Consider the following 25600-nt stretch of genomic DNA (forward strand, 5'->3'; position numbering starts at 1 on the left):
CTACTTTAATACGTCATAAATGATCTATTCAGCAAGGACTTTGTCTTAGAAAATCTTGAGGAATTTCAATTCTCTTTTTCTAGTATTAAAGATTTTGACTTACAATTTTTTTCCACCTCTAAAATCTTACGTCAATTTTCGGTGAAAAAACATCTAGAGATTAATATAAAATACAATTAACTTTAATTTCATGAAATATAAAAAACATTAATTAGAATATATGTCTTATGAACTATATCATAAAATTCACTATACGTGACAACAACAATTTAAGTTGAGTATTCCTCTTATTTTTATATAAAAAATATAAAGAGAATTCAAATTTAAAGATGATATTTAATATTTATATTAAGTTTCAATTGGTAAACTACAACGTTAACTTATAGTTGTCAACGATCAAATAAAATATTATATTATATTTCTACTGATTATTGAAGTGTTATAAGTTATAATATATTATATTGAAGCTTAGAATTATTCGCAGACATCTATTTAAAAAGTAAAAAGTGAAGAGACTAGTTAAAATATTTATACATAGTTTTATTAATAATTTTTATTTTTGTATTATGAATAATTAGTATGTTGAATTAGATGAAATATTACATTTCTTAAATTAATAAAATTTTACATATAGTTTCAAATATACATTAAGAATTAATATACCATATTAAATTATATATTATAAAAATATTTCACATAATTATTATTTTTTATCATATTACCTCTTATTACATTGAATCAAATTTAATGATTGTTAAACATATTCGTTATTTTTTTTCCTTTAAATTAGTTTATATTTAAAATTACTGATAAAAAATAATTGAAAAACTAATATGAAATCAATTTATAAATACTGAAACAATTTTTTTATTTTAAAAACGTATAAATTTGAATTCTAATAAGATTATTTGAATTTGAATCATTGTATGGATATTTTCCCCAAACCTAATTTTCTGGAGATGTAAATTGAGAAGATAGTTAAAGATGAAACACGTGTTATAAGTAAAAGTAGCCAGCACGGAATGCTTGCATAGATCACGTGTTTAATGTGGGTTGGGTGCGAGGCAGTTACACAAAAGATACGTGATTCCTTCCACTTTAGTTAGTTATATTATACGTACATCTGTGATTTCTTCTACTTTAGTTAGTTATACGTACATGTGTGTGTCTGTACACATATATGCATAATCTGCAATTAACTCCATTCGTTTTGGGTTTTAAGAAAAGTTGCATCGATGGATTCTGCAGAGAAGAAGCAATGCGCGCTTGTTACCTGTAACTGTATATCTGCTCCACTCTTAATCTTGCGGCCCCAAACACGAGCGTGTATGAAGAAGAAGCCTAGTTTCGAAGAAACGTTTCAAGTTTCGCACGCAAAAGGAAATTGAGGTTTCTCTGTGAGCGAGAAAGTGTGAGAAGAAATTAAGATCAATGGATAAATTAACAGCGAAGCATGTGAAGGATATGTTTGCAATGTTATGGGTACGGAAACACGATAGACGCATGCAGATTGATCCGTGGTCCCAAGATGGAAGACAAAGCATCCTCAGCGGCGTTCCGCTTCCTTCTCTAGGCGCCGCAGCCGGCAGCACCGGGCCGAACCGCAGGATACGGCCATTCATCGTCTCGCCCTACAACCCTTATTACAGGTATACCAAACAAAAAAATGTATACAAGCTTGATTTGGGAATTTAATGCATGTTTCGTTTTCTTTAAGTATGCTCAAATTCTAGAATTATTAATGAAAAATAAAATTTAGCTAACGGAGTAGTTCTGCTATTTTCATTAGTATCACTTCCGATATCATGTTTTGCATTTCAGGTTGTAGTTATTGTCACATTTTTAGCTATGAGGCTACTTAATTGATAATAATTGATTGGCACGGAACTGATGGTTCTTTTATGTATAATCGGGGTGATGCAGATTTTGGGACGCGTTGCTGGTGATCTTAGTTTTTTACACTGCATTTGTTAGTCCCTTTGAGTTTGGGTTTCTTAATGAACCAACGGATTCCCTTTCTATCACGGACAACGTGGTGAACGGTCTTTTTGCCATTGACATTGTTCTCACCTTCTCTGTTGCCTACCTGGACAAGGAGACATATTTGCTCGAGGACCGCCCGTTGTTCATTTGCTACAAATACGTCACAACATGGTTTGCCTTCGATGTCATCTCCACGATCCCTTCTGAATTTGCCGGCACTGTGTTGCCCGATCCTCTTCAGACATATGGCTATTTCAATATGCTACGTCTTTGGCGTCTCCGAAGAGTTAGTGCCATGTTTGCAAGGTAATTGTCCTGCTTTGCTTTTGTATTGTATTTTGGCGTCTTTGTTCATGTACTCACAGTGTAAAATGTTTCCATCCAGTCAGAGAAAAAAAAATTCCATCGAATGTGACAGTTATGCTAGTTGGTGGACAATTCATATATATTTACTTAAGTTTCAAATATTTATTCACATTGAATTCATAAGTGACTACTTACATGGAAGTTTAATTAAATACAAGATGTTAAACTCATAGGCTTGAGTTGGGACAGGACATTTTTTTATTGGGTCTTACGTAAAAACTTATTATTATGACATTCCTTCCCTTTTCTGTATCAGATTAGAAAAGGACAGAAATTATAACTACTTTTGGATACGCTCTTGCAAGCTTGTATGTGTAAGTATGTCCTTTATTAAAGGATTTATTTTGAAATAGACTGATAGAGTACTTTTACACTGAATCAATCATGAATTATACAATGTCAAAATTAAATTCACTGTCTTAATTTCTTTCTCTTTAGATGGGTGACAATGAGTTTGAGTAACCTAACTTATAACTTTGCCTTTTTCTAGGTAACACTATTTTCAATGCATTTTGCTGCCTGTCTTTTCTATTTTATAGCTCTAAATCGTGATCCAAAATCAACATGGCTAAGCATGGTCTCTGAGAACACTCAAAAGAGTATTTACAATCGCTACGTAACATCAATCTACTGGTCAATAACGACTCTTACAACAGTTGGTTATGGTGACCTGCATCCCGTAAATACCAAGGAGATGGTGTTTGACATATTTTATATGATGTTTAACCTGGGACTAACGGCTTATCTAATAGGAAACATGACAAACTTAATTGTTCAAGGGACAAGCAGAACTAGAACATATGTGAGTTGTTATCAATTAAATCTCAAACATTGTTTCTTCTCTTCAATTTGTTGGAGTGCTCTTTGGAAAGTCAATGTTTGTATTTGAAAAATGGGAGGGGAGCATCCCTAATAGAATTGTTAATGATTTAAAACTAAAAAATTATAAAAATATTTAGGGGTTCTAAAATATAATAATGGTCTTTCATTTCTCGGTGTCCATCAATATTCTTATGTTGTTTTTTGGTGTCTGTTTTGTGGCATGTCAGAGAGACAACCTGCAAGCTGTCACAGATTTTGCCCACCGGAATCAGTTACCTATCCGCTTGCAAGAACAAATGCTTGCTCATTTGTTTATGAAGTACAGAACAGATTTAGAAGGACTGCAACAACAAGAAATTATTGATTCACTTCCAAAGGCTATTCGATCTAGCATCTCAGACTACCTATTCACCTCACTTCTTGAGAAAGTGTACTTGTTTCATGGGGTTTCATCTGACCTACTCTTTCAACTGGTAATATTCCTATTTTCGCCTTGATGTATAATTCTGTGACCATGGTACTCAAAACTTGACAGTTTGAAGCTTTTTAGTGTAAACATAGATTCTTTTTCACTTGTTTACTAATTAATTAACCTTTCACGTTTAATTTGAAATAAATTCATCTAGTTGATACTATTTCCAAGAATAGCTAAGTTGTATGTCTGCTTCCTGATAGTCCTTGTATATTGTTAATTGATAACAATGGTTTATGTGTATGTTTTGAATGGTTGAAATTGAAAATTTGAAGGTCTCGGAGATGAGGGTTGAGTATTTTCCTCCAAAGGAAGAAGTAATTTTGCGGAATGAAGCGCCCACAGACATTTATATATTTGTTAATGGTGCCGCAGTAAGAAACTATACTCCAATTTCCATTCACTTAATATATCATCTTAATGGTACCTATAATATAATTATACTCCAATTTTCATTCACTTAATATATCTTCTTAGTGGTAACTAGAATATGGAAAGGTTATTCACAATCGAAAAACACAATTGAAAACTAATCCAAAAAGTTGATAACAGACTGTTAAAATCAAATATTTTTGGATTAATTTTGACTTTTTTTTGTTTCATAGCGTAGCGATTCAATTCAGTTTACAATTTGATGTTCTAGGATTAATAAAGTGAATTGAGCTTAAATTAGTTATTAAATAGTACTGTATTACCAATTATTTCATTCATATGGAAGATATGTCTCTAGATGAAAATGTAATATGTTTAGCTTAATTATTTTAATACATGAATGAGGTAGGAGAAGAATTATCTTCGACTCTAAATGTTATATTATTAGGCTTGAAAAGAAAAAGTTCTAAAGCAAAATAAAACACGAAAAATACATCCTATGAGTTATCCATTATATTCATTTATCTCACAATATAACACAACCACATTTTTTTATTATAGGTTTTAACATGCGTATGCAAAATTATTTAATGTTACGTACAATGATAGAACAAATATCTAAATATAATAAAATATTATAACATAGTAATAGACCAAAAAGATAACACCAAAGACTTATATTAATAAAGAATTATACAATAAAATCTTAAAACCAATCCAAACTACACTGGAGAGATTGATTTGGTTTAATTTGATTTACCGTTTATATTCCAACCAATTTTATGTTTGCTTCAGATTTATTTTTTATTAAAAACCAAATTTTGACGTACTTTTAAGCAAAAACCAAAGACCACGACCCTAAAAACTGAATTGCATGATTTAAAGTAGGAGGAGTGTAAGATAATGCAAATGAGGAAATTAAGTGTTTTGTTTAATTTTCCGTTTATTGCATATGAAACGTGTACTACTCTCAAATTTCTTTTCTCCAATCCAAGGAGAAACTGAACTTTCATTTACTTCTCTGGCTGTCAGGAACTCGTCATTAAAAGGAATGGAATAGAACAGGCGAGTTTGGTCTCATTAACACTTTCATGAATCATTCCTGCCAATGTGAAGAGTTGTCTTTATGACTAACAAAGCGTGTGGTTTGCGATAATTGCAGGTCGTTGGTGAGGCTGTAAGTGGAGATATAGTTGGAGAAATTGGAGTTCTATGCTATAGGCCACAGATATTTACAGTTCGAACAAAACGATTGAGCCAAATTTTGCGTATGAGCCGTACTGTATTTCTAAATCTAGTTAATTCAAATGTTGGAAATGGGGGAATAGTCATGAACAATTTTCTCCAGGTATTTATAAGCTAAAAAGTATATGCTCAATGGCTGATTTGTGTTTTATTCTTGGAGTGAGTCTATTTGCTAGCTAGTTACGTTTTAGATTCATTCACATAATATTTTGTACACACATTTTAATTTGTATCCGTGTAACATTTTCTTCATTGCTTCATACATTGTGACGTGCTAGCTATACTTTTGTTGCACAGAATTTGGAAGAATCAAGTTATCCAGAGAGGCATGTTATTTTGGCAGAAACGGTGGCCAAGATTGTTCAGGGTAAAATGGATATGCCCATTAGCCCGTGCTTTGCAGCAATCAGAAATGATGATAGATTGTTAGAGAGTTTGCTAAAGAAGGGTTTAGATCCAAATGAAGGAGATAAGAAAGGAAAGACGGCACTGGTTTGTATCCAAGCATAAGTATTAAGTATAGACACAAAACTAGACGCTGACAACTTTACTTTCTGATGTAACAGCATATTGCAGCTTCCAAAGGCAGTGAGCAGTGCGTAAGTTTGCTTCTAGAGTATGGTGCTGATCCAAATAGCAAAGGTACTCTTGACCCTCTTTGGAACATTTGAGCTTTATATGGACGAGTGTGAGAATGGAATTAGAAGGAATTGAGGAGAAGAAAAACCGAAAGTAAGGTTGTCTCTAAGAAGTGAATGAATTTGAATGGAAAATATTTATAATAAATGTGATTGATAAGATTGAAAAAGAAATTATTTTTTATTTTAATAATATGATATTTATTATTTATTTTACTATAATAAATAAAAATAAAAAACATCTCATCAACTATGCATAACAACATACGCAATTTTGTCTTCATATATATGTTATTATCTTCTCATGCATAAACAATTATATTTATCTTCAGCATAATCAAGAAGGTTATAATAGTGTAAACTTTCACTCTTGTGTAAAGAATTTTTTTTTCTTGAAATTTGTGTTTTTTAATGATTACATGTTTCGACTTTTTATTTTGAGTACAAATCTTTTTCCTCTTTCTTCTTTCGTTAGATCAAAACACAACGTTAGTGGGAAAAAGGGAAGGTTTATAGTGCCTTGGACTTAAAAGAGAGTCTAACAATACCTTTCACTCCATTTGTTAAAGGAAAGTAGTCTCCATATCATGGCCTCATCATTATTTAAATTCCAAAAATTTCCTTATCACACAGTATAGTTATTTTATTTTAATATGAATTCGATGCTTAATTTTTTATTACTGAAAATTTTAGCACCCAATTAGTCAGTTTATGAAACACACCCTTTCAAAAGTTATTATCAAACCTTTTCTACATGAGTATATGTGCTCGCACCGGTGATATCTCTAACTCAAAATTCTTTTATTTGTGCAGATTTTAATGGAATTGTCCCACTACTGGAAGCAAGGAAGGGTGATCATAAATCTGTGATAAAACTTCTAAGAGAAAAGGGTGCAATTTTTACTTCTGCCGATGAAGGCAATCTAGCATGCAGGGCTGTTGAACAAAATAACAAAGAATTGCTCGAGGAAGTTATTGAATGCGGTGTGGCTGTGTCACAACCCAACAAAAATGGAGATACTGCTCTCCATATTGCAGTAGTTGACTCAAACAGTGACATGATTAACTTTCTTTTAGCCCAAGGAGCAGTCATAGATATGCCTGATGCTAATGGGCAGACTCCCAGAGTTTTGACAGAAAAACACGATAGTGAAGAGATTCACGCTGTAATAGATGACACGGGGGAGAGCATAAAACCAGCTGCTATTCCAATAACAAAGGATAGCAGTATTGGAAGGTTTCAAAGAGATCTCAGCATGTCTGCCACTTCCTACCAAAGCCTGCAATCTACTAGAGAGTTTACTTGGCAAGATAGTAAAGGGAGAAGAAGGTCTTCCAGCTCTTTCCATAATTCCCTTTTCGGAATCCTCTCTACTTCCAATCGTGGTAAGTATATCTTAGAACAAATAGATGATATTAAACTGAACAACTTTTTCTCTGATGCCCAGAAAACAGTAAGCAATTTGAATATTATGATAATTTAATTAAATTAGAATACAGTGCCCAAGTACATATACCGTCTGATTGGAAATCATTGACTCTTTCATTTTCTTTTTTATCTTTAATTGGTATGTTAAGAATAATTGCCAGGAAGACCCATACTTTAAATCCAAGCATGTTAGAAAATATGAAGTCCTTTTTCCCTTGGGTTACGAAATTGATTGATTGTGTTTTTTGATTGAACACGGCAGAGAGAAGGGCAAGGGAATCTGAAAACAGTAAAAGTGTTAGAAGAAATGAGAGAGAGTTACCCAGAGTGATAATTAGTTGTCCTGAAAAAGGTGAACATGCTGGAAAACTTGTTTTGTTGCCCAAGTCCCTTGAAGAGCTGCTAGATATTGGTGCCAGTAAATTTGCTATATCTCCCACCAAAATTTTGACCACAGAAGGAGCAGAAGTAGACCATATAAATCTTATAAGAGATGGTGATCATCTTGTTATTGCCAGCGATGATTCCTAAACCTCTCCTTTTATCATGAATATCCATTGTTGTGCAATCGTTTTTTGGTTCATAGTTTTCTTTTAAGAGTACGCTTTTGTAACTGGTAACTGGCAGAATTATTCCCACTCCTACCCCTTCAGTTGATTTCATATTAGTCTAAAGTGAAAAGAGAAGAAACAATAAAAATAGCATTTTTTTGCCTTTTAAAAACAAATTTGCTTTGATGATAAAATATGTTTTACAACTATTTCATTCCATCGTTTACAGTTGAAGAAATCGTTAATCTTGTTTAGAGAAGACTGGTAGAAACATTTACTAACTAATATCAACATGGTGGGTTGCGTGTGTAAAAATATTGCCAAATTTCTTTTTAAGATAAAATGGTAAAAAGAATAAAATAACGACAGAACTTATAATTTGATTTGATTAATATGCTAAAATAATTTTTTATATTATATTTAAAAAATTATATATATATATATATAAATTATAATTAAAAATAAAAAATTATTATAAAATTTTAATAAATTAAAAAAGTTATATTTTAACTTGTAATATTCCTTCTTCTTTTTCAACAATTTTCTACACTTGTAATAGATGCTGCTCTTCCACTCCTATAAACAATAAGAGAGACGGCAAAGTGGATTAACGTTCTAAAAATAAGATTGGAAAAGTTTAATTTGATAAGCAAATTGTGAATTTAATAGCCATATCATCATTTAGTAACCTCAGGTAATTATCCCTTTAAAAAAATTAAGGTTATCATTAAATTCAACAAACTGACTATTCTGAGTAGTTTGTGTTTTAATCAGACTGCGTATCCTTTATTTTTCCTTTTCTTCAAAACGAATTTTAATGTTCAAAGCCATTTCTGGCAATAAAACCGAGTTACCCTCATTTAATTTATTTATTGAGCACACTGTGGAGTGTGTATGTTTTGAAACTGTGGAAAGAAGTGATCCAACAATCAAAGCTGGAACTAATGTTTAAAAAGAATCATTCTTCTATAATTTTTGTAATAAATACACTGTTAAGAAAAACCAGATTCCATTACATTGGTTGTCGTTGAATGCTACAAACAAAAAAATTTGCTCACAAACTCTGATGTATCCTATCAAAGAATTGGTGTTAACTAAAAGCTAAAAAAATGTTCTAATGACATCATCTATCTATGTTTTAACTAAATGAAATAACTCTAATAATTGAGTTTTCTTATTTCCTTGCTTTCCCTTTCTTTTTCCTCCTCCCAAACTGACTCTTGTTTTCTGTGAACTTGGTAGCCAATCTATGAGGAATTTATCCTTGATCTCAACATTTCAGAGTGTTTTCCCACCAATTTTGAAAGCCCGTTTCAAAGTTCAAATGCATTTTTTATCCACTTGTCTTTTCCTTTTGCATTTCACCTCTTTCAATTTTCACCGATTGAATCCTTTCTTGTTCCACAGAAGATCATATTCAACCTTAACAGACAACAAAATTATTATCTTGAGGAACACTATTATATCAAACCCTTTCTGCATCCTAAACGTGTCTGTCTTCACTGGAGCTCTGATTTCTTTCATGCAAATTGCTTATAGTTATCACTTTCAACTCTCCCCTGTTGGTTGTCATCTCGTCTAATATCTCTGCATCGTAGAAGTCTTCTGAGCTTCCTTCACTATCAGTATCTGGTTTCTTATCCTGATAAAAAAGATTTTCAGTTCCTAAGCTAAAAAGCTTGGAATATAGTAAAATTTTGCAAAGCACATGATGTGTCATAATTATTAGAAGCATAAAGATCATCCGTACCATTAAATAACTATGTGGAGTTCCAGCAATTTCCTCATACCCAGAAGCATCTAGTTCTTGGAGATGGTTACGCTTGAACATCTTTGGAAGCAATCGTTCTCTTATGACTATGAGAAGGAAGAATGGTACCGGGAACAGTATTCCAAAAATAGGAATCCAAGTCACCCCATAACATATCAAAAAATATGCTAACTGTAAGCCTGTAAATGCAGCTATGGTCTTGAATGGTACTACCTCCACAAAAGAGGCATGAGAACCTTCCAAAATTCTGCCGAATGACAAAATAGCACATTGGCTTCTTACAGTATATGAAAAAAGCTTGATGAAAATGTAAATGTAATGGTGCAATTTGAAAATATTATGCATAGAAAATAGTGTAATGTATAGTTACTTGTAACGGCGGCTTGGGGTGATGAAGAGGAGCAATATCCTTTCCCAGAACTGATTTCCAGGGAGACTATCAATTGCCATGTAAGCAAAATATCCCCACAGAACTGAGGTTGGTATCCTTTTGATTACAGACATGGCAAGGATTGATACACCCACCAGGACAGACTGCAAAAGGTTGGTCACTCTTTGCTCATTAACCCTCACTGGTAGATAATCATCTATGTGTTTCTCATCAAAATTCTCCTCTGCTGCATCATCATTGTTATCAGATTTCATCACAGCTTGTTTTAAAGTCTCCAATTCTTTAACCTGCACCAATTTCATAACATTCTTATCACTCATTCTACATGTCAACCCATACTTTATCTTTTTTAGTAGATCTGTTTACTCTAAGTTTGGAATTCACTTTTAGGAATAAGTTTTCAACTATGTAAAGTGATTTTTTATGTCCAAAAACATCTGAGTCTACACCCCAATCCTAACATGTTTTTCCTTCTTTATTGCAATTTAAACAAAAAGGAAAGGAACAATTTTAAAATAAAAAATAAAAATTATAATAGAGAAAAATAATTTAAAACAATTAATTAAAAGTGCTGAGATTAATTTTAATTTGGTTTGGGAGAATCAACAAAAAAAAAGTAATGTATGTAAACAAATTTTAGAAAAAAATGAGTATAATTTCTATTTTTACTTTTTAATATAACTGAGAATAAAAAATTTCATTTTTTTAACATAAATTCAATAAAAGATAGAAAAAATATAAAATTTTATATTATTATTATTAATATAAATTTATAAAAAAATTTAATAAGATTCATACCATACATATACATATATATAGGATACATTTATATTTCAATAATAATTATGTTTTATTATTTTATCTTCATACACCTTTAACTCTCAAATAAATTAAATTTCAATTAATTATTACTATATATATATATATATATTAAAATTTTCTTTATTAAATACTAAGAATATATATATATATATAGTTTATATGATTTTTTTCAAATTATTACATAAATTTATTATTATAATTTAATAAATGTATAAAATAAATTTTATATTAAATAATTATTCCATGAGAATTATAAATAATTTTTTATTTTTATAATGTTAAATTTTAATTTTAATCCTTTAGTCATTATTAACTATTTCAACTTTTATCATCAAATTTATAACATGCAATAATTTTTTTAATAATTTTTTAAAATAATTTTACCTTTCCAATGTATTATTTAAAAAATCTTTAAAATTTCTTTCAATTCTTTTTAGAATAATGATATGTTAACCACAGTAAAAAAATATTCACTTTACAAACCAAAAAATAATATTTTAATTATATTTAGTTTATTTTTAAACTTTAGATATTATTATATTATTATAATGTAGTCAAGTATATGTTTTTACTGTGTGTACAGTATCAATGAAATTTTTTCCTTCTTTTTAATGTTGAAAAAATTAATTATAATAATAAAAAATTACAAAATAATATTTATTTAAACACTTTATATTTATTTACACAATCCAAAATAATATTTCTTTTATTTTTCATAAGTTTAAAATTAAAACTAGATTTTTAAAAAATTATAAAGTGTGAAGGTTCTACTTAAGAATTTTTTTTTGTTTCAATTTGATTTGTTGTGGAAAAAATTCTGAGCATACCGTAGGGTCTGTATCCATTTCTACAATGACATCTTGCATCTTTCCGTACACTTCAGAGTTGGTTTTATGTTCCCTAATACATTCCTTGGCACTCTTCACCACCCTCTTTCGGATCAACTGCAAATGCAAATTCATAACTTCAATTCATACTTATTTAAGAGATAAGAAGCAGAGTCCTGATGCAATTCATGATCCTTACCTTCCTCCTAAGAACTGATAAACTCTTTGTGTGCATGGGAGACTGTGGAAGGACTCCATTTGAAGGTGGAAGACCAAGGATCCCACAAACCAGAGTCTAAGGACAAAAAAGGTGTCAGCAACTTTTATCAACATAGAAATGGAATAGCACAAGAAGGTTATTAGAGACAAATTAACAAACCATTACTCCAAGCAGGAAAACATCATAGTGGTAGGCAGATGGCTTTTGAAGGTTGAATTTTTTCTGTTGTGCCATCTGCGAAGCTACACTGTGATCAAAAAAGTATAAGCCTGCCATCATCACAGCTGGAATAATTGCCGCAAATATATAAGCTAGGGGTACCTTCCCCATATCCTGCATTTTGCAGTATCTGTTAAATCCATGTTTTAGACTTGCCTAAATTCAAATGATCACTGCTTTCTGTTCACAATGATGAACACCAACCTCTAACCTAAAAGCAGATGGACAAAATCAACAGAAACACAAAACCAATGTATTTTGCAAAGCAACGGATCTAATTCTGTTTCAAAAGATTGCACTTTGGATGGAAAAAGTTGTACTCAATATGTAAGGGTACCTTCACAACTGTCCAGTGTTGGAGAGCTTCAGGTTCCCATGGTAGAGGAGAAATAAGCCTTCTAGGAACGCCATCTATAACTTGTTTAGGTACAAAATAAGATAGTGCAGTCCATAACACCACCATCAATGGAACCCCATAATCTGCTATAAATCCTCGTAGCCACGCTGCGTTGGATGCCAGAATAAGAAACAAAGAATTGAAATGGTAAATCAAGCTCTCTCTTTAAGATATTATGCCTCATTTACCTGTTCCATATCGCCAGGCTCTTGCTCTTCTGCTTTTCAGGGCAGTGAAAAGTAATCCAAAACAGAAAACGGTTGCAAGTAATCCATTTGTATACAGCCACTGGAATTGAAATTCCTCTGAAGAAGGATCTTTTTCCTTGACTGGGTTGAACTCCCCTATCAATCCCTGTTGTTCAAGGCTTAAATAACTGGCATGTTGAGTTATGCAGTACCAAATTTACAATCTATTTTGCTAGGAAGAGAAAGCAACACCTTTATAGCCTCTTGTAAGAAAAGAACAGTTATGAGCATGCCAAATAACTCCCCAGCAATTCTTGTAAACCTTGTGATAATTGAGCAAGCATTGAAAATTGCAAGCAGAATCAGCAACAATCCTGTCCAAATACAAACCCTGAAGCACAGGTGAGCATTGAAGTTAGAGAAATCAAAATGCACAACGATTCAGGAAATGTGAAAAGCAGAAACAGAATTATAATGTAAAATGGCGTACCAACTAAGAGCTGGCAGAGAGAGCTCCCTACCCAGTCCAGGCGTTTTCTTGCAAATACTGTACATGTAACCGTACATTATGACAGTGGGCTCAGCAACTCCTAAAATCAACAAAGGTTGGCCACCAAATACTGAGTGGATAACTCCACAAATAGCAGTAGATGCCATTGTTTCCACCACGCTCAAGATTTCATCTGTTAAAAAACACCGTACGTAAGCTCACTTACAGAACTTCAAAGATTTGAGGGTGTTGATAGAAAGAGATTGTTTTACCTGTATCCCTATGAAGTTGCTGTCCAAAAACAATGACAGGAAGAGCAGAAGCAAAGAATATGTATAAAGTTGGAGCCAAAATGCTGCTCAAGAAGCATGAATCAAAATTTGTTGCTAAATATATGACATTATATATAGGAAAGAAAAAGAAAAGAGCAAGTATGCAATGTGTTACCCAAGAGAGACAAGAGTTACCTAGCCCCAGAACAGATTGTACAAATCCAATCTTGTTTATAGAATTCAGCTCTTTCCTTGACATCTTCACTTATTCCCTTAAATGGTGCTACCATGTTTCTCACAGCTGATGCAGCAAATTATGCACACCACAGATTAGATATACCAGTTGACAACTTTTACAAAACTGATTGCATTTGAAGAAAGCAAGTGTGATCTAATGTGAGGAACTTTTTGGTTGGCGAAGTGTATTAGCGTGCATTTAAATAAGAAGAAAGGAGGGAATAAGACATAGATAATGGAGTCAAAGACACAGCAAAACAAATAAAGAAAGGACGAAATTGACACTTAAAGAAATCGCAGCCAATAGTTTGATACATGTGATGAAGATGCATTTTTTGAGTTGCCGCGTCTCTACACCACAAAAGCCACACTTTAAAATATAGGAAATCTTTGGAACACATTCATTGTTTTATGCTAATCTAGGAAATCTAGGACCAGTCAAAGCTTACACACAACATACCAACATGGCATGATCGATGATGATATGCTAGTACTTGACGGTGGTCACAAGCATAATCAAGAAAAAAAATCATATAATTGAATAATAAAAATGGGATGAACATAATGACAATTATTTTATATTAACAACATTGCATACATTTTCACAATGGGTAACTATAAAATTTAGATTATTTCAGTAATGGATAATGAATTATACGATTGATGATTGTTATAATAAATTATAATTACGGTCAAATTTAAACTACTTATTTTTCAGAAGAGGATTCTCTTACTAAATTTCAGCTAATGAATGCACTCATAGTCACACGATTTATGTGTAAAATATTCCTATTCTAGAAATGATCGATTACAGAGTTTTGATTGAAGGTAAAAAGTATCTAAAATTGTTTCAAGTGAAAATAAATAAACACATTATAAAACTAAATCGATTCTTGAACATAAATTAAACATGTAAATATATACATAAAACCAGGCTCAAGAACAATGTAACGTGAGTTGAAAACAAGGAGATGAAGACGAGGAAAGAAGAGTAATGTGAAAGGGTGCTCACTTCTCAGAAATGCAGAAATGGGGAATTAGGAGAAGCTAGACGGGCAGGTATATAAGGCGATTGGGGAGGCCAGAAGAAAACCATGATTTGAAGAGAAGAAAAGGAATTATTAATGCAACGCAATTAACAATTACAATGATCATTAAGGAGAAAAATGAGAAATGGTGAAAAGTGAGACAGTTGAAGAACGAAGAGGATCCAGAGGGACCCTAAGAAAATATGAGGAATATGTATGAATTTATGTTGGTTGGTGAAACGGTACACTGATGAGACCCTTTCTGTTTCTAGGAATATTTTCTGTGTGTGGAGCAAAGAAGAAAAGAGAGAGGACATCACTACAGCGAGGGAAGAGGGTCTGAGACAAATGGGTGTGCAAAAATTAGTAACTGAAAATTGGGATTTGTGGTCCCATGTAAGGGAATTCCGTTTTAACATCCTAGGAATTCTGAGGGATCCATGCTTTGGTGTGGTGTGGTCTCACTTTAACAAAATATGAGGTTTATTCAGTAAACTTGCTTAAAACATCCAAAATTGTATACAATCTCATGAATTTAGTATTAAGAGTTGTAATATGATATAAATATTTTGATTTCTCCCCAACAACATAATTTTGTTTAGTTTATAGGACAAAAAGTAAAATGTTTATCGTCACTTGTCTTTCTTCATGCTTCGTAAATCATATGGCAGAAACAAATAACACATCAATATGGCATGACGGTGGTCAGAAGCATAACCAAGAAAAAGTAATCATATAATTGAATAATAAAAATGAGATAAACAAAATGACAATTATTTTATATAAACAATATTGTATACATTTTCACAATTAGAATTTAATATGGAGAATGAGTTTGGGACAACTATAAAACTTAGATTATTTTAATAATGGATAGTGAATTATATGATATATTATTGTTATAATAGATTATAATGAGAGTCAATTTTAAATAATACTTTTACTAAATTTCAGCTAATGTTCAAACATAACTTGTTTTATAAACAAAATCAATTGAAATTAAAAAAGTAAACTTTCCAAAATACACTCACAGTAATATGACTTTAAGTGTAAAATATTTCTATTTTAAAAATGTTCAATTACAAAATTTTGATTGAAGAGAAAAACACTACGATAAAATCATGAAATATAAAATAATTTTAGAAAAAATAATAATTAGTTATTATAGTGACTAAATTAGAGATATTTTAGAGATTAAAAATATTTTTAATTTTTAAATTAGTTTCTATTATTCTTAAATAGTTTCGAAATTGGTATCTAATTAACAAACCAAAATTTTTTTTAGTCAAAATAATCTTTAATTTAGTCATTATAGCAATTAATTATTTTTTTTATCTAAAATTTGTTTCTATTTCATAACTTTTTTGTAGTAAAAATTATCTAAAATTATTTTAAGTGAAGATGAATAAATAAATAAATAAATATATTATAAAATAAAATATTTCGATTAAACATGTAAATATTTACATAAAATCGGGCTTAGGAACAATGTAATGTGAATTTAAACGAAAAGACGAAGGTGATGAAAGAAGAGTAATGTATAACTCACTCCTCAGAAGATGCTTAAATGCAGCAATGAAAAATTAGGAGAAACTAGATAGTGATAATGACATGCAAATATTTACGTAATATCAGACTTAGGAACAATGTAATGAGAATTTAAACAAGGAAACGAAGAGAGCGAAAGAAGAGTAATGTAAAATGGTATTTGTATTAGTATGGATCGAACGTTCATTACCATAACTAAGTTCTCATAACCGAGTCGACCGGCTCCCACACGTTCGTGCAGGCCAATCGACACATTCAAACCATTAACGCTCAAATCAAGGTTAGTAAAGCTAAATCACCATTAAGAACTAAATAATATGTTCCTAAGTGCGATCTACTTCACTAATTCGACCAAATAAAGTAAGTCCATTGAAATAATATAAATAACGCATATTCCAAGAACAAGGTATCAGCCTGTCAACAGTTCTATAGATCTCATCTCACTAACTTGAACAATATTCACTCCTCACTAACTTGAACAATATTCACTCCTTCAAAGATGAAGATGCAGAATTGGAGCAATGGGGAATTAGGAGAAGCTAGACAATGAAAATGACATGTATATAAAGCAATTGAGGAGGCCAGAAAATAAGTATGACTTATGAGTTGAAGAGAAGAAAAGGAATTATTAATGGAGCATGATTAACTATTACAATGATTATTAATGAGATAAATGTGAAAGGGTGAAAAATGAGTTGGTTAGGAAGAGATTGATTGTGGAGGGTGTGAGCTGGAAGAAGGAAAGTGGGTGAAGGCGAAGCGCGTTTGCAGCTGGCTTTATTTGGTTAATTTGGATTTTAGTGTTTTGGTTGGAATTTGGTACATTCAGTTCATACCTTCCACATTCCTTTGTCTCTTATTTTGGTTTTCATTCTTTGAATGCCGTGTTTGGTTTGGTTTAGCCAAAGAGTATTTTAATGCACTTCTAAATTTAATTTTATTGTTTATAATTTATTAAATAATCACTCTTATTAATATTTCTCATTCTCTTCTAATATTTTTTTGTCACAAGCCGTGGCCTACTACTAAAAGTATAACCATTGGTCTAATCTAGCAACAGTAATCTAGCATACTGACTCACTTAGATCTATTCCGCATAACCCGCACCCCACGTGGATCAACAGTAAAACAGGACGGACAGGTTGACCCATTGGTCCACATAAATAAATAAAAAGATATTTTATTTTTTTACAAAAATAATCATATCTTATTCACATTATTATTGCACTACGACCTTTATTTTATTTAAAAAAAAAATTAAATTTAATATATAAAAAAAATTATTTTATTCATCTAAAGAAGTTAATATTAAAAATAAGAGTGGATTTAGTTTTAAGTAAAATTTTACATTTAAATTTTTTTAATAAAAAAATAATATAAAGAAGAGATTTCATTAAAATATTTTGTAACAAAACTTTGATAAGATACTCTCCTACATTTACATACATAGATAAGGAAAATATATGGAAAACAAAATTTTAATTATTTTTAATAAACCTTCTAACAACTCTAATACTTGAATATCTTTATATTTCTTATATTAATTGAATGAACTAAAACAAGAATGAAATTTTATTTTTTCACGAATAAAAATAACTTTTTATAGTTAAATTTTAGTTTTTAAAAAAAATATACTCTCGGAGACCAACCCGACCCACATTTTGTTGGTTAAACACGGAACAAGTCTAAGTAAGAAGAGCCAACCAACATTGTCACCCCTAATATCAACCAACATTGTCACCCCTAATATGTAATACCCCTAATATATAATACTGCAAGGAAAGGAATATATGCATTTAGTTTTATTAAGAGAAAAATAAGGACAGAGGAATGTTTTGTTTAACAAATCTAAAACTATTCCATCCAAAATGCACATTCACAACACTTTTCTCACAATAACATTCGTTATCTTACACTTTCAAACTAAACCTATACATCCAAAATTCACGATCTCAACAATTTACACTGTTAGACGTCCAAAAATAAAAACTGCTGTTAATTACCTTTTCAGTATTTAACATCATTTACAAAAAAAACGGCACCCTTGACAGGTTCTGTGTCATGGTTCCTCTTCCAAAACGAAGCTAACCAGGTTGAATTCATGGTATTTGAAAAAGGGCAAGACAGGAAGCAAATAAGAAGTCAGGAGGAACACATGAACTGCAGAGCTTCCCGTGTACGGCCTAGCAAACTCAATGCCGTGGCAGCAATGTGGTGTCCACTCAACCCCGCTTCGTCAAGCTGTTCATTTGGTGATGCATGCTCAATATATCTGTCAGGTAAGACAATTGGTCGCCACTGGAACACAAAAAACATATCACAAAGTTGTGGTCACAAAAAACATATCACAACGTTGTGATCACAAAAAACAAAAATCTAGTCATACTTTGCAGACAAGCTATGCCAAGGCTGTGTGTGATTATAAATGCACCAAACACAATATAAAATCACTAGATCATCTTTAAAATGATATAAAACTAAAATAAACAATTTGCTGCATGAAAGGGACGCCAAGCTTTCGCAAATTACACGTACAACACAACAGAAATATTCTAGTGCTAAAATGATAAATGTACTAGTATGACCGAGTCGGTCAGTAACTCGACCATTCAACCATTCTTTACGCCAATTGAATAGCACATTCATAATCCAAAATATTAACCATAGAAGTATAGCCTTCCCACATACAAAGCTTGACCCAATTACCTTAATTCTTCCATCGAGTAGTCCATTAACTGCAATAAACTCGGCAACATGGGAACCAAATCCTCCAATAGATCCTTCCTCGACAGTGATTAGAAAAGAGTGATGTTTACAAAGCTGCCTCAGAAGTTTGATGTCAAGGGGCTTGCAGAACCTTGCATCAGCAACAGTCACCTCAATGCCAAGTTTTGCAAGGAGTGAATGAGCCATTAGGCAGTTCTGAACCATCGATCCGTATCCTAGGAAAGCAACATCTTTACCCTCAACAAGAACTCTTCCTCTCCCTATCTGTGAATGAATAGATTACAACCACCCCAAATTTAGAGAAGGAAGATATATTAAAAAATATTATGACAAATCTTCGGGGAAGTTAGAAATGAATAACGCTTCCTTAGATTTGTTAATCAGTTTACCCTATTCGAAGTTTCAGTATAACTCACAATGTATCGAGAAAATAGAGTGCCGCCTAATTACCTTAATGGGGATTCCATCGCCTACAGTATAGCTTTTCCCAACCAGGGCACCCCTTGGATACCGAAAGCAGACTGGTTGATTATTGATATGAGTAGCAGTAGCTACCATGTGCATGAGTTCAACCTCATCAGATGGTGCCATGACAATCATGTTTGGTAAGCACGACATAAAGGTTATATCAAATGCTCCACATTGGAGGGGACCATCAGAACCAACCAATCCTGCACTTGTGATGACAAAGCGCACTGGAATTCTCTGTTGATCAACATCGTGTACCACCTATGTGTGATATGTAACTTGTTTAAAATCATAATTGCTTAAATTAAATCACATTATTATGCAATGCGAACTAACTATCCATTCTCATGCATGTAGATCCATATTAAAATTACAAAAAGGTATAGTGAGACCTAATTACTTTTCTTTGTTATATACTTTTGTTAACACGGTCAGATATCCTCAAGTACCAGACTTCCTGAAGGTTCATACTTTTTACAGTACAGTCACTTTCAGTAAAGTCGTGACGACAATTTGACACCCCAAGAACATACCAGATGTGCAGTGCTGTTCCCAAATTCGTTCACTTCATAATAACAGCAAATTAATAATGACAACAGTACTAAATTCCATTAAATTTAAAGATTTATATCAACGACAATTAATCTATTCCCAAAGAAATCCAAATATTCTATGAACAATAAATAGTGGTTGTCATGGTAGTTTAAGGCTTTATTAAGCTGATATAAGATTGAACCTGATCATAGGCTCTTTGCAGAAAGGAAGAAGGTATAATGCAAAATGGCTTCAATCCACCGCATGCCAAACCAGAAGCAAAGGTGACTGCATGTTGCTCAGCCATTCCCACGTCAAAAAACCTATCTGGAAATTTCCCCTGAAACAATTCAAGGGATGACTCCATCGCTATTCCAGCACGAACAACCACAATATCTTTGTCTTTCTCTGCTTCTGCAACCAAAGTCTCCACAAAGCAATCGCCATATGTTTGAGGCCGAACAACATTATCTAACGAATCATATTTAAAAGGATCTGAAAAGTAAACATAGTTACTCAATAATAATTATGTGACCACATCACATATCAATCAAAATTTCAAAATGACGAGAAGGTCAATCGAATAAAGAGCCTAAACTATAATCTCCTGACATTCAGAAGATATAAATGTGCACCTAAATAATAATTATATACTAGAAGCCATAAGAAGCCAAATATATGCAGTGTTGGCTTCAACTTGTATCAAAATAAGGTCAAAATGCTTGGGAATACTATTTAAAGGGATAAAGGACAACCCACGAAAACATTCAGTGAGAGCATCTGAAAAAATATAAAACTAAATGATTTTACTGAAATTTTAGTTTTGGTAGAGTTTAATGGTGTCCATTATCCATGTCCGACTCCACTTGTATGAGGTTCATTAATTTGTTATTGTTGTTTATGCAGTATGATATCCTTTATAAGCAAGTTATCTTCAAGCTACTGCATAGAATCTATCTATAAACTAATCAGTATACAAAGAGATTCATTTTATTTTCTTGAAAGGCTTGAGCATTTGAAATAAGAACACAACCACAGGAAAAAGTAGAAAACCAAAAAAAAGAAACAACTGTAGTATAAACACACTATTAAGCTATTTTACTAGAAATAGCATGCAATGGAACAATTAACACAATATAATTATCATAGGTTACCACAAGAAATGCCACCATCTTGTTGCCTATTTGTTATATCACTTTTCTGATTGTTTTCATCTCCCTGATTTTCATCAGTTATCACATGTACCAAGACGGGTCCCATTGAATCCAGGGAAGCAACTTCTTGCAGAACACATATTAGATCCTCAATATTGTGTCCATCCACTGGGCCTATGTAGTACAACCCAAGCTCCTCAAAAAGAGTAGAACCTAGGGGACCTACCATACCACGAGCATATTCATCAACTTTAGCCGCCAACTCATGCATACCTCTACCAATTCGTTTTGTAACACCCTGTTACAAAGCAGACAAATTGTCACTTACTTGAACATAATTTGAGTATGAAGCACAAAGCATTGAGATGTGAAAATGGGATCTAAAAGAAGGACCATCATTACACCTTATTAGGTATATCACTCTTTATTCTACACAAGGAAAAAACTAAAAAAAAAAATATATATGAATATAGAAAGATGCACATACAACCACAGATTTGGGGGAGTGGAAAGCATATTTGTACATTTATTTATCTTTCTTAATGCACACGGAGGCAAATCTAAGTTGTCACACTATTTTCCACAGGTCCCATATGATACATAATATCATTGCTCTTAATGTACTAATTAAATCCATTTTATACTAAAGTTATGAATTATTTAACGTTGAAACATGTTTCTTTTAGTAGGCTCGTTTCAAGTTGAATGACATGGCATTACCAGGTGGACGTTGCATGCCAACAACATATACTGAAGACTAATTTGAAGCTATCTAGTATTCTTTTATTGCAGAGGATGAAGAAAAGAAGCATACCTTGGCAGCTTCTCTAAACCTTCGGAAAGATTTACTGGACTGGAGCTTGCTCAGGGTACTAGATAGGGCATTGACAGATGTCTTTGGGCCCTCCTCGATTTTTGGAAGTAAAGAGTGACGACTATCATTCAAAATCACAACCATATTTGAGTCCAAGTATCCTGCATTGCTCATTGCCTCATATGCCTGACCAGCCATAGTTGTCCAATTGCTGATAACTGCAACTACACGTTCTTGCCTGCCCTTAATATCCCGGGCAACTGCCATGCCTGATAAAATAAATGCATATGACTTTGAGGTCATTTAAATTTCACATTTAGAAATTTTATTTTAACATATAAAATGGAAAATGCAGAAAAAGTACAATGTATCAACCAAACAAATTTACTCAGACCAGTGAATGACAATAAAAGCTTACGAACAAAGTCTGAATAGTGTTTGATGAAACAAATATTATTAAAAGGGAAAAGAATTTACAAACTACCAAGTCCAGCGGAAATACTGTTGCATCCATGACCTGCACCAAATGCATCATATTCACTCTCAAATAGGGAAGTAAAACCAGAGAGACCGTTCTTTCTTTTCATTGTTGTCATGAGAGATCGCCTTCCTGTAAGAATCTTATGTGCATATGTCTGCACAAAGATAATGAAATGGTTACATTATCCAAACCAGGTCATTCATTGTTTTGTTGCAAAATGAATTCCTAGGAAACAATTATTTTAACAATCCGCAATTTGCATTCAACTTTCACGCCCAAAAGGAGAGAGGAAAATTTAAAACGAGAAGGGAACTTTCTTTTTGCATATAATTTAAAATCTTACTTGATCCCCAACATCCCACAATATTCTGTCAACTGGAGCATTGAAAACATGATGTATTGCAACTGTCAGCTCCACCACTGCCATACTTGCTTTTGATGATATTTGTGTAGCTGACATAATAGAAGACAAATCTGAACGAATTTCAACTGCTAGTTGATTCAGTTCCTGCAAAGACAAATATTTAGGGAATGAGATACTTCAAGACTGTGAGAACAAATAATGTAAAAGCAAAATGAAAATGATAACAAGCTTACGGTTAACCTTAAGAGATAAGTTCTTCAAGTAAAGAGGGTTTTCAACCATATCAAGAATGGGTGTTGGAACTTTCTCCCAGTGGTAGTCATCACTATCAAGCTGTGCACACACTCGATCAACTAATCCCTGCATCCGCAGCCCCACTTTCAGTAACTAAATACAATACATGTAAATTTTTGCTGTAATACTTTTCACTTCTTATTTAAAAATTTAAGCTTATATGACTTTTAAATTTCTTTCATGGGAACTGGTCAAAGAAAAGTAAAAAGAAAAAAATCAAGGATTTTGAGATTGTATCATGTGATTCATATCAATGATAATTGCATCGACATTTATGTATTGTACAATACAAATTCTTTTGAGATTCATTTTGTAATATGAATCATATCAAATCATAGGATTCGAATAATGAATAGTAAGATTCTTAAAACTATGACAAATAGAATTGTCCTTTTGATCTATCACCTGAGAATGATGTACATTTAGCGCAATGTCAAAGCCAATTTGGCAGTTGATGACTCCTACCTACTGATTCCCCAGCCACTTAATTCCGCACCAGATTAAATTGTCCATGTGATCCCAAATTCCCAGTTATGAGGAGAATTAAAGGACCATTGAGTCTAACTATGAAACATAGTTCATAGTTTGGTTGGAGAGGAGTAATTTTATAATGGAAAGCGTGGCAACTTGTTTCGTTCACAAGCATAGGGGAGGGGAGGGAAAATAAATGGATTTACTACTATATACTTACATTAGTGAAATAAAACTATTAAATTGAAGATTGTTTAGGCTAATTAATGTAAAAAAAATTCTCTCCTTCAAATTCCTCATTTTCAGAAGGGAGCTAAACTAAGTGAGGAGGGATTTTAGCCCCCTCCATTCCTCTCTGCTTCCTTCCTCTTCATGCTGTTTTTCCCCTCCAAATGCAATCAAACATAGTATTACCTCAATGCCCCTTATGCTAAACATCATATCAAGTCACCCAAACTATCCCATTTGCACAAAAAGTGCTTTTTATAGAACTACAAAGTACAGAAACTTCCCAGTTCCCAGAGTCAATCACTTTTCTACAACAGACATCAATCAACAGTGCGAACTTTATTCTGTCTAGATCCTCTTTCCTTATGTTCAGTAGCATCTCAATTCCCTCTGGAAACCAGATTTGATTAATCAACGGAACATTTCATCATGTTAAAAGAGTTAACAAATATAACTAATTAGACAAATCCTAGTACTCTGAGAACAGGCATGGATTGAAAATTCAGGTGAATTGTGTCTTCTGCAATTCATGAAACAAGATATTGAGAATGAGAAACATACCTTCGAAGTAGAACGAGGTGACAAAGAAATTGTGGAGAGTTCCACGTGGAGGGGGAACAGGGAGGTTGAGCAATCCACTCTGCGGCCAAGGGAGTGTAAAGGAACTCCGAAAGGGTATGTAGAAGAAGGAGTAGCAGCCATGGAGAAAGTACCAACCAGAGTGTTGTTACTGAAATCTTCAAAAATCACAGTTCAAGGAGAATCGTGATTATTGAACCCATAGTTATTAGCTATTTCGCATGTATAATGATGAATCAAAAAATATAAAAAAAGACAAAGAAAAAAAAACAAATTTGATAAGATGGGATAATTGAAAAATGGGAGAAAATGGGAGAAAGTGAAGGCAACACAAGATAGCGATTATCCCCTGATGAAAAGGACCCAGTTTTACATGGCTCAGAAAACTTGGAAGCATCACAAATTATAATATCTACTTTACATTATAAAATTAAATAAATTTTTAATATTAAATTTATTTATTTTTTATAAAAAATTTCATGACATTGACATCTCAGCTAGCTAGGGATGTTAAATGTTTCACTTAAATAACTTTTTTCTTACCCTATAAATCTAAAAAATTTGGACATGATCTTTAATAAAAATATTCATTTTGATCTTATACATTTTTGTTTTGTTTTTTTTATCTCAATAAACTTTTATAATTATTTTTTTATCTTCAATACTTTTTTCCACTTTGGTACAAGTTTTTACTTTTGTTTTGTTCCTTATAACATTTTATTTTTGTTTCCATTGTTTATAAAAAAAAAAAATAAGTGATGAAATGTTTATTAAATAAAAGTTAACACATTATTTTTTTCAAATTTTGAAAAAAAAATGTGATGCAAAAAATATGTTTTTTTTCTTCAAATATTTACTTCAACAGCTAAGTAAATGAAACGTGGAATAAGTTTGTTTGTTTCTAAGAAACATATACATATGACAATAACTGATTTGTCTTCTCACTATAATATGCATTATACATACGACAATTACTAATTCTCACAATGTAATATGCACTATTCAGTCCTCCCACCTATATATATATTTATACAATTGGAAAATAATATTTGTGTATAAATTTTTAATTCATATTATTTTTAATTTTAGAATTTTAATTTTAAAAGTAAATAATATTATATATTTTTTAATATAAAAACATGTATGATTAAAACAATAATAAAAACATACTGAACAGTATTTTTAACTAAGGGGAAAA

At 32.0% G+C, this 25600-nt stretch overlaps 3 protein-coding genes across 5 annotated transcripts; 1 reads left to right on the plus strand and 2 right to left on the minus strand.

Annotated features, from left to right (window-relative positions):
• Nucleotides 1-1139: 1139 nt before the first annotated feature.
• LOC137822081 (potassium channel AKT1) lies at nucleotides 1140-8026 on the plus strand. Its single transcript, XM_068626986.1, has 12 exons — nucleotides 1140-1649; nucleotides 1924-2289; nucleotides 2606-2663; nucleotides 2840-3151; nucleotides 3399-3644; nucleotides 3919-4017; nucleotides 5048-5080; nucleotides 5178-5363; nucleotides 5558-5752; nucleotides 5827-5902; nucleotides 6712-7284; nucleotides 7590-8026. Exons 1-12 carry the CDS (start codon nucleotides 1432-1434, stop codon nucleotides 7856-7858), a joined length of 2631 nt encoding a protein of 876 aa, XP_068483087.1. The 5' UTR covers nucleotides 1140-1431; the 3' UTR covers nucleotides 7859-8026.
• A 789-nt stretch (nucleotides 8027-8815) lies between these two features.
• Nucleotides 8816-15197, minus strand: LOC137822769 (probable boron transporter 7). Of its 2 annotated transcripts, none has more exons than XM_068627764.1 (13): nucleotides 14725-15197; nucleotides 13671-13776; nucleotides 13476-13558; nucleotides 13204-13396; nucleotides 12966-13104; nucleotides 12714-12879; nucleotides 12466-12632; nucleotides 12069-12242; nucleotides 11889-11984; nucleotides 11690-11806; nucleotides 10020-10327; nucleotides 9629-9896; nucleotides 8816-9520 (listed from the first exon to the last, which is right to left on the minus strand). In XM_068627764.1, the coding sequence occupies exons 2-13, from the start codon at nucleotides 13763-13765 to the stop codon at nucleotides 9362-9364; spliced, it is 1965 nt and encodes a 654-aa protein (XP_068483865.1). In that variant the 5' UTR covers nucleotides 13766-13776; nucleotides 14725-15197; the 3' UTR covers nucleotides 8816-9361. The 2 variants fall into 2 exon arrangements, with proteins under 2 accessions (XP_068483865.1, XP_068483866.1); XM_068627765.1 differs by lacking the exon at nucleotides 14725-15197 and adding an exon at nucleotides 14028-14165.
• A 2870-nt stretch (nucleotides 15198-18067) lies between these two features.
• LOC137821146 (probable 1-deoxy-D-xylulose-5-phosphate synthase, chloroplastic) lies at nucleotides 18068-24797 on the minus strand. Of its 2 annotated transcripts, none has more exons than XM_068625605.1 (10): nucleotides 24385-24797; nucleotides 23071-23190; nucleotides 22810-22974; nucleotides 22470-22620; nucleotides 21986-22254; nucleotides 21172-21469; nucleotides 20220-20512; nucleotides 19466-19744; nucleotides 18995-19279; nucleotides 18068-18586 (listed from the first exon to the last, which is right to left on the minus strand). In XM_068625605.1, exons 1-10 carry the CDS (start codon nucleotides 24523-24525, stop codon nucleotides 18431-18433), a joined length of 2157 nt encoding a protein of 718 aa, XP_068481706.1. In that variant the 5' UTR covers nucleotides 24526-24797; the 3' UTR covers nucleotides 18068-18430. The 2 variants fall into 2 exon arrangements, with proteins under 2 accessions (XP_068481706.1, XP_068481707.1); XM_068625606.1 differs by having other exon boundaries at nucleotides 23071-24213; nucleotides 24385-24773.
• Between the last annotated feature and the right edge of the window lie 803 nt (nucleotides 24798-25600).

This window comes from Phaseolus vulgaris, chromosome 9, assembly GCF_000499845.2.
Source record: "Phaseolus vulgaris cultivar G19833 chromosome 9, P. vulgaris v2.0, whole genome shotgun sequence".
NCBI lineage: Eukaryota > Viridiplantae > Streptophyta > Magnoliopsida > Fabales > Fabaceae > Phaseolus > Phaseolus vulgaris.

Excerpts from the sequence above, each read along its gene's own strand:
- LOC137822081 (XM_068626986.1), top strand. The coding sequence starts at position 1,432 with ATGGATAAATTAACAGCGAAGCATGTGAAGGATATGTTTGCAATGTTA. Across the intron at positions 5,753-5,826 it reads AGAAAGGAAAGACGGCACTG|CATATTGCAGCTTCCAAAGG; the intron begins GTTTGTATCCAA and ends CTGATGTAACAG. Across the intron at positions 7,285-7,589 it reads CCTCTCTACTTCCAATCGTG|AGAGAAGGGCAAGGGAATCT; the intron begins GTAAGTATATCT and ends TGAACACGGCAG.
- LOC137822769 (XM_068627764.1), bottom strand. The coding sequence starts at position 13,765 with ATGGTAGCACCATTTAAGGGAATAAGTGAAGATGTCAAGGAAAGAGCT. Across the intron at positions 9,897-10,019 it reads ACCCCAAGCCGCCGTTACAA|AATTTTGGAAGGTTCTCATG; the intron begins GTAACTATACAT and ends GTCATTCGGCAG. Across the intron at positions 9,521-9,628 it reads CTCCACATAGTTATTTAATG|GATAAGAAACCAGATACTGA; the intron begins GTACGGATGATC and ends CTTTTTTATCAG.
- LOC137821146 (XM_068625605.1), bottom strand. The coding sequence starts at position 24,525 with ATGGCTGCTACTCCTTCTTCTACATACCCTTTCGGAGTTCCTTTACAC. Across the intron at positions 21,470-21,985 it reads GGTTTAGAGAAGCTGCCAAG|GGTGTTACAAAACGAATTGG; the intron begins GTATGCTTCTTT and ends GCTTTGTAACAG. Across the intron at positions 18,587-18,994 it reads TACTCGATGGAAGAATTAAG|TGGCGACCAATTGTCTTACC; the intron begins GTAATTGGGTCA and ends TTTGTGTTCCAG.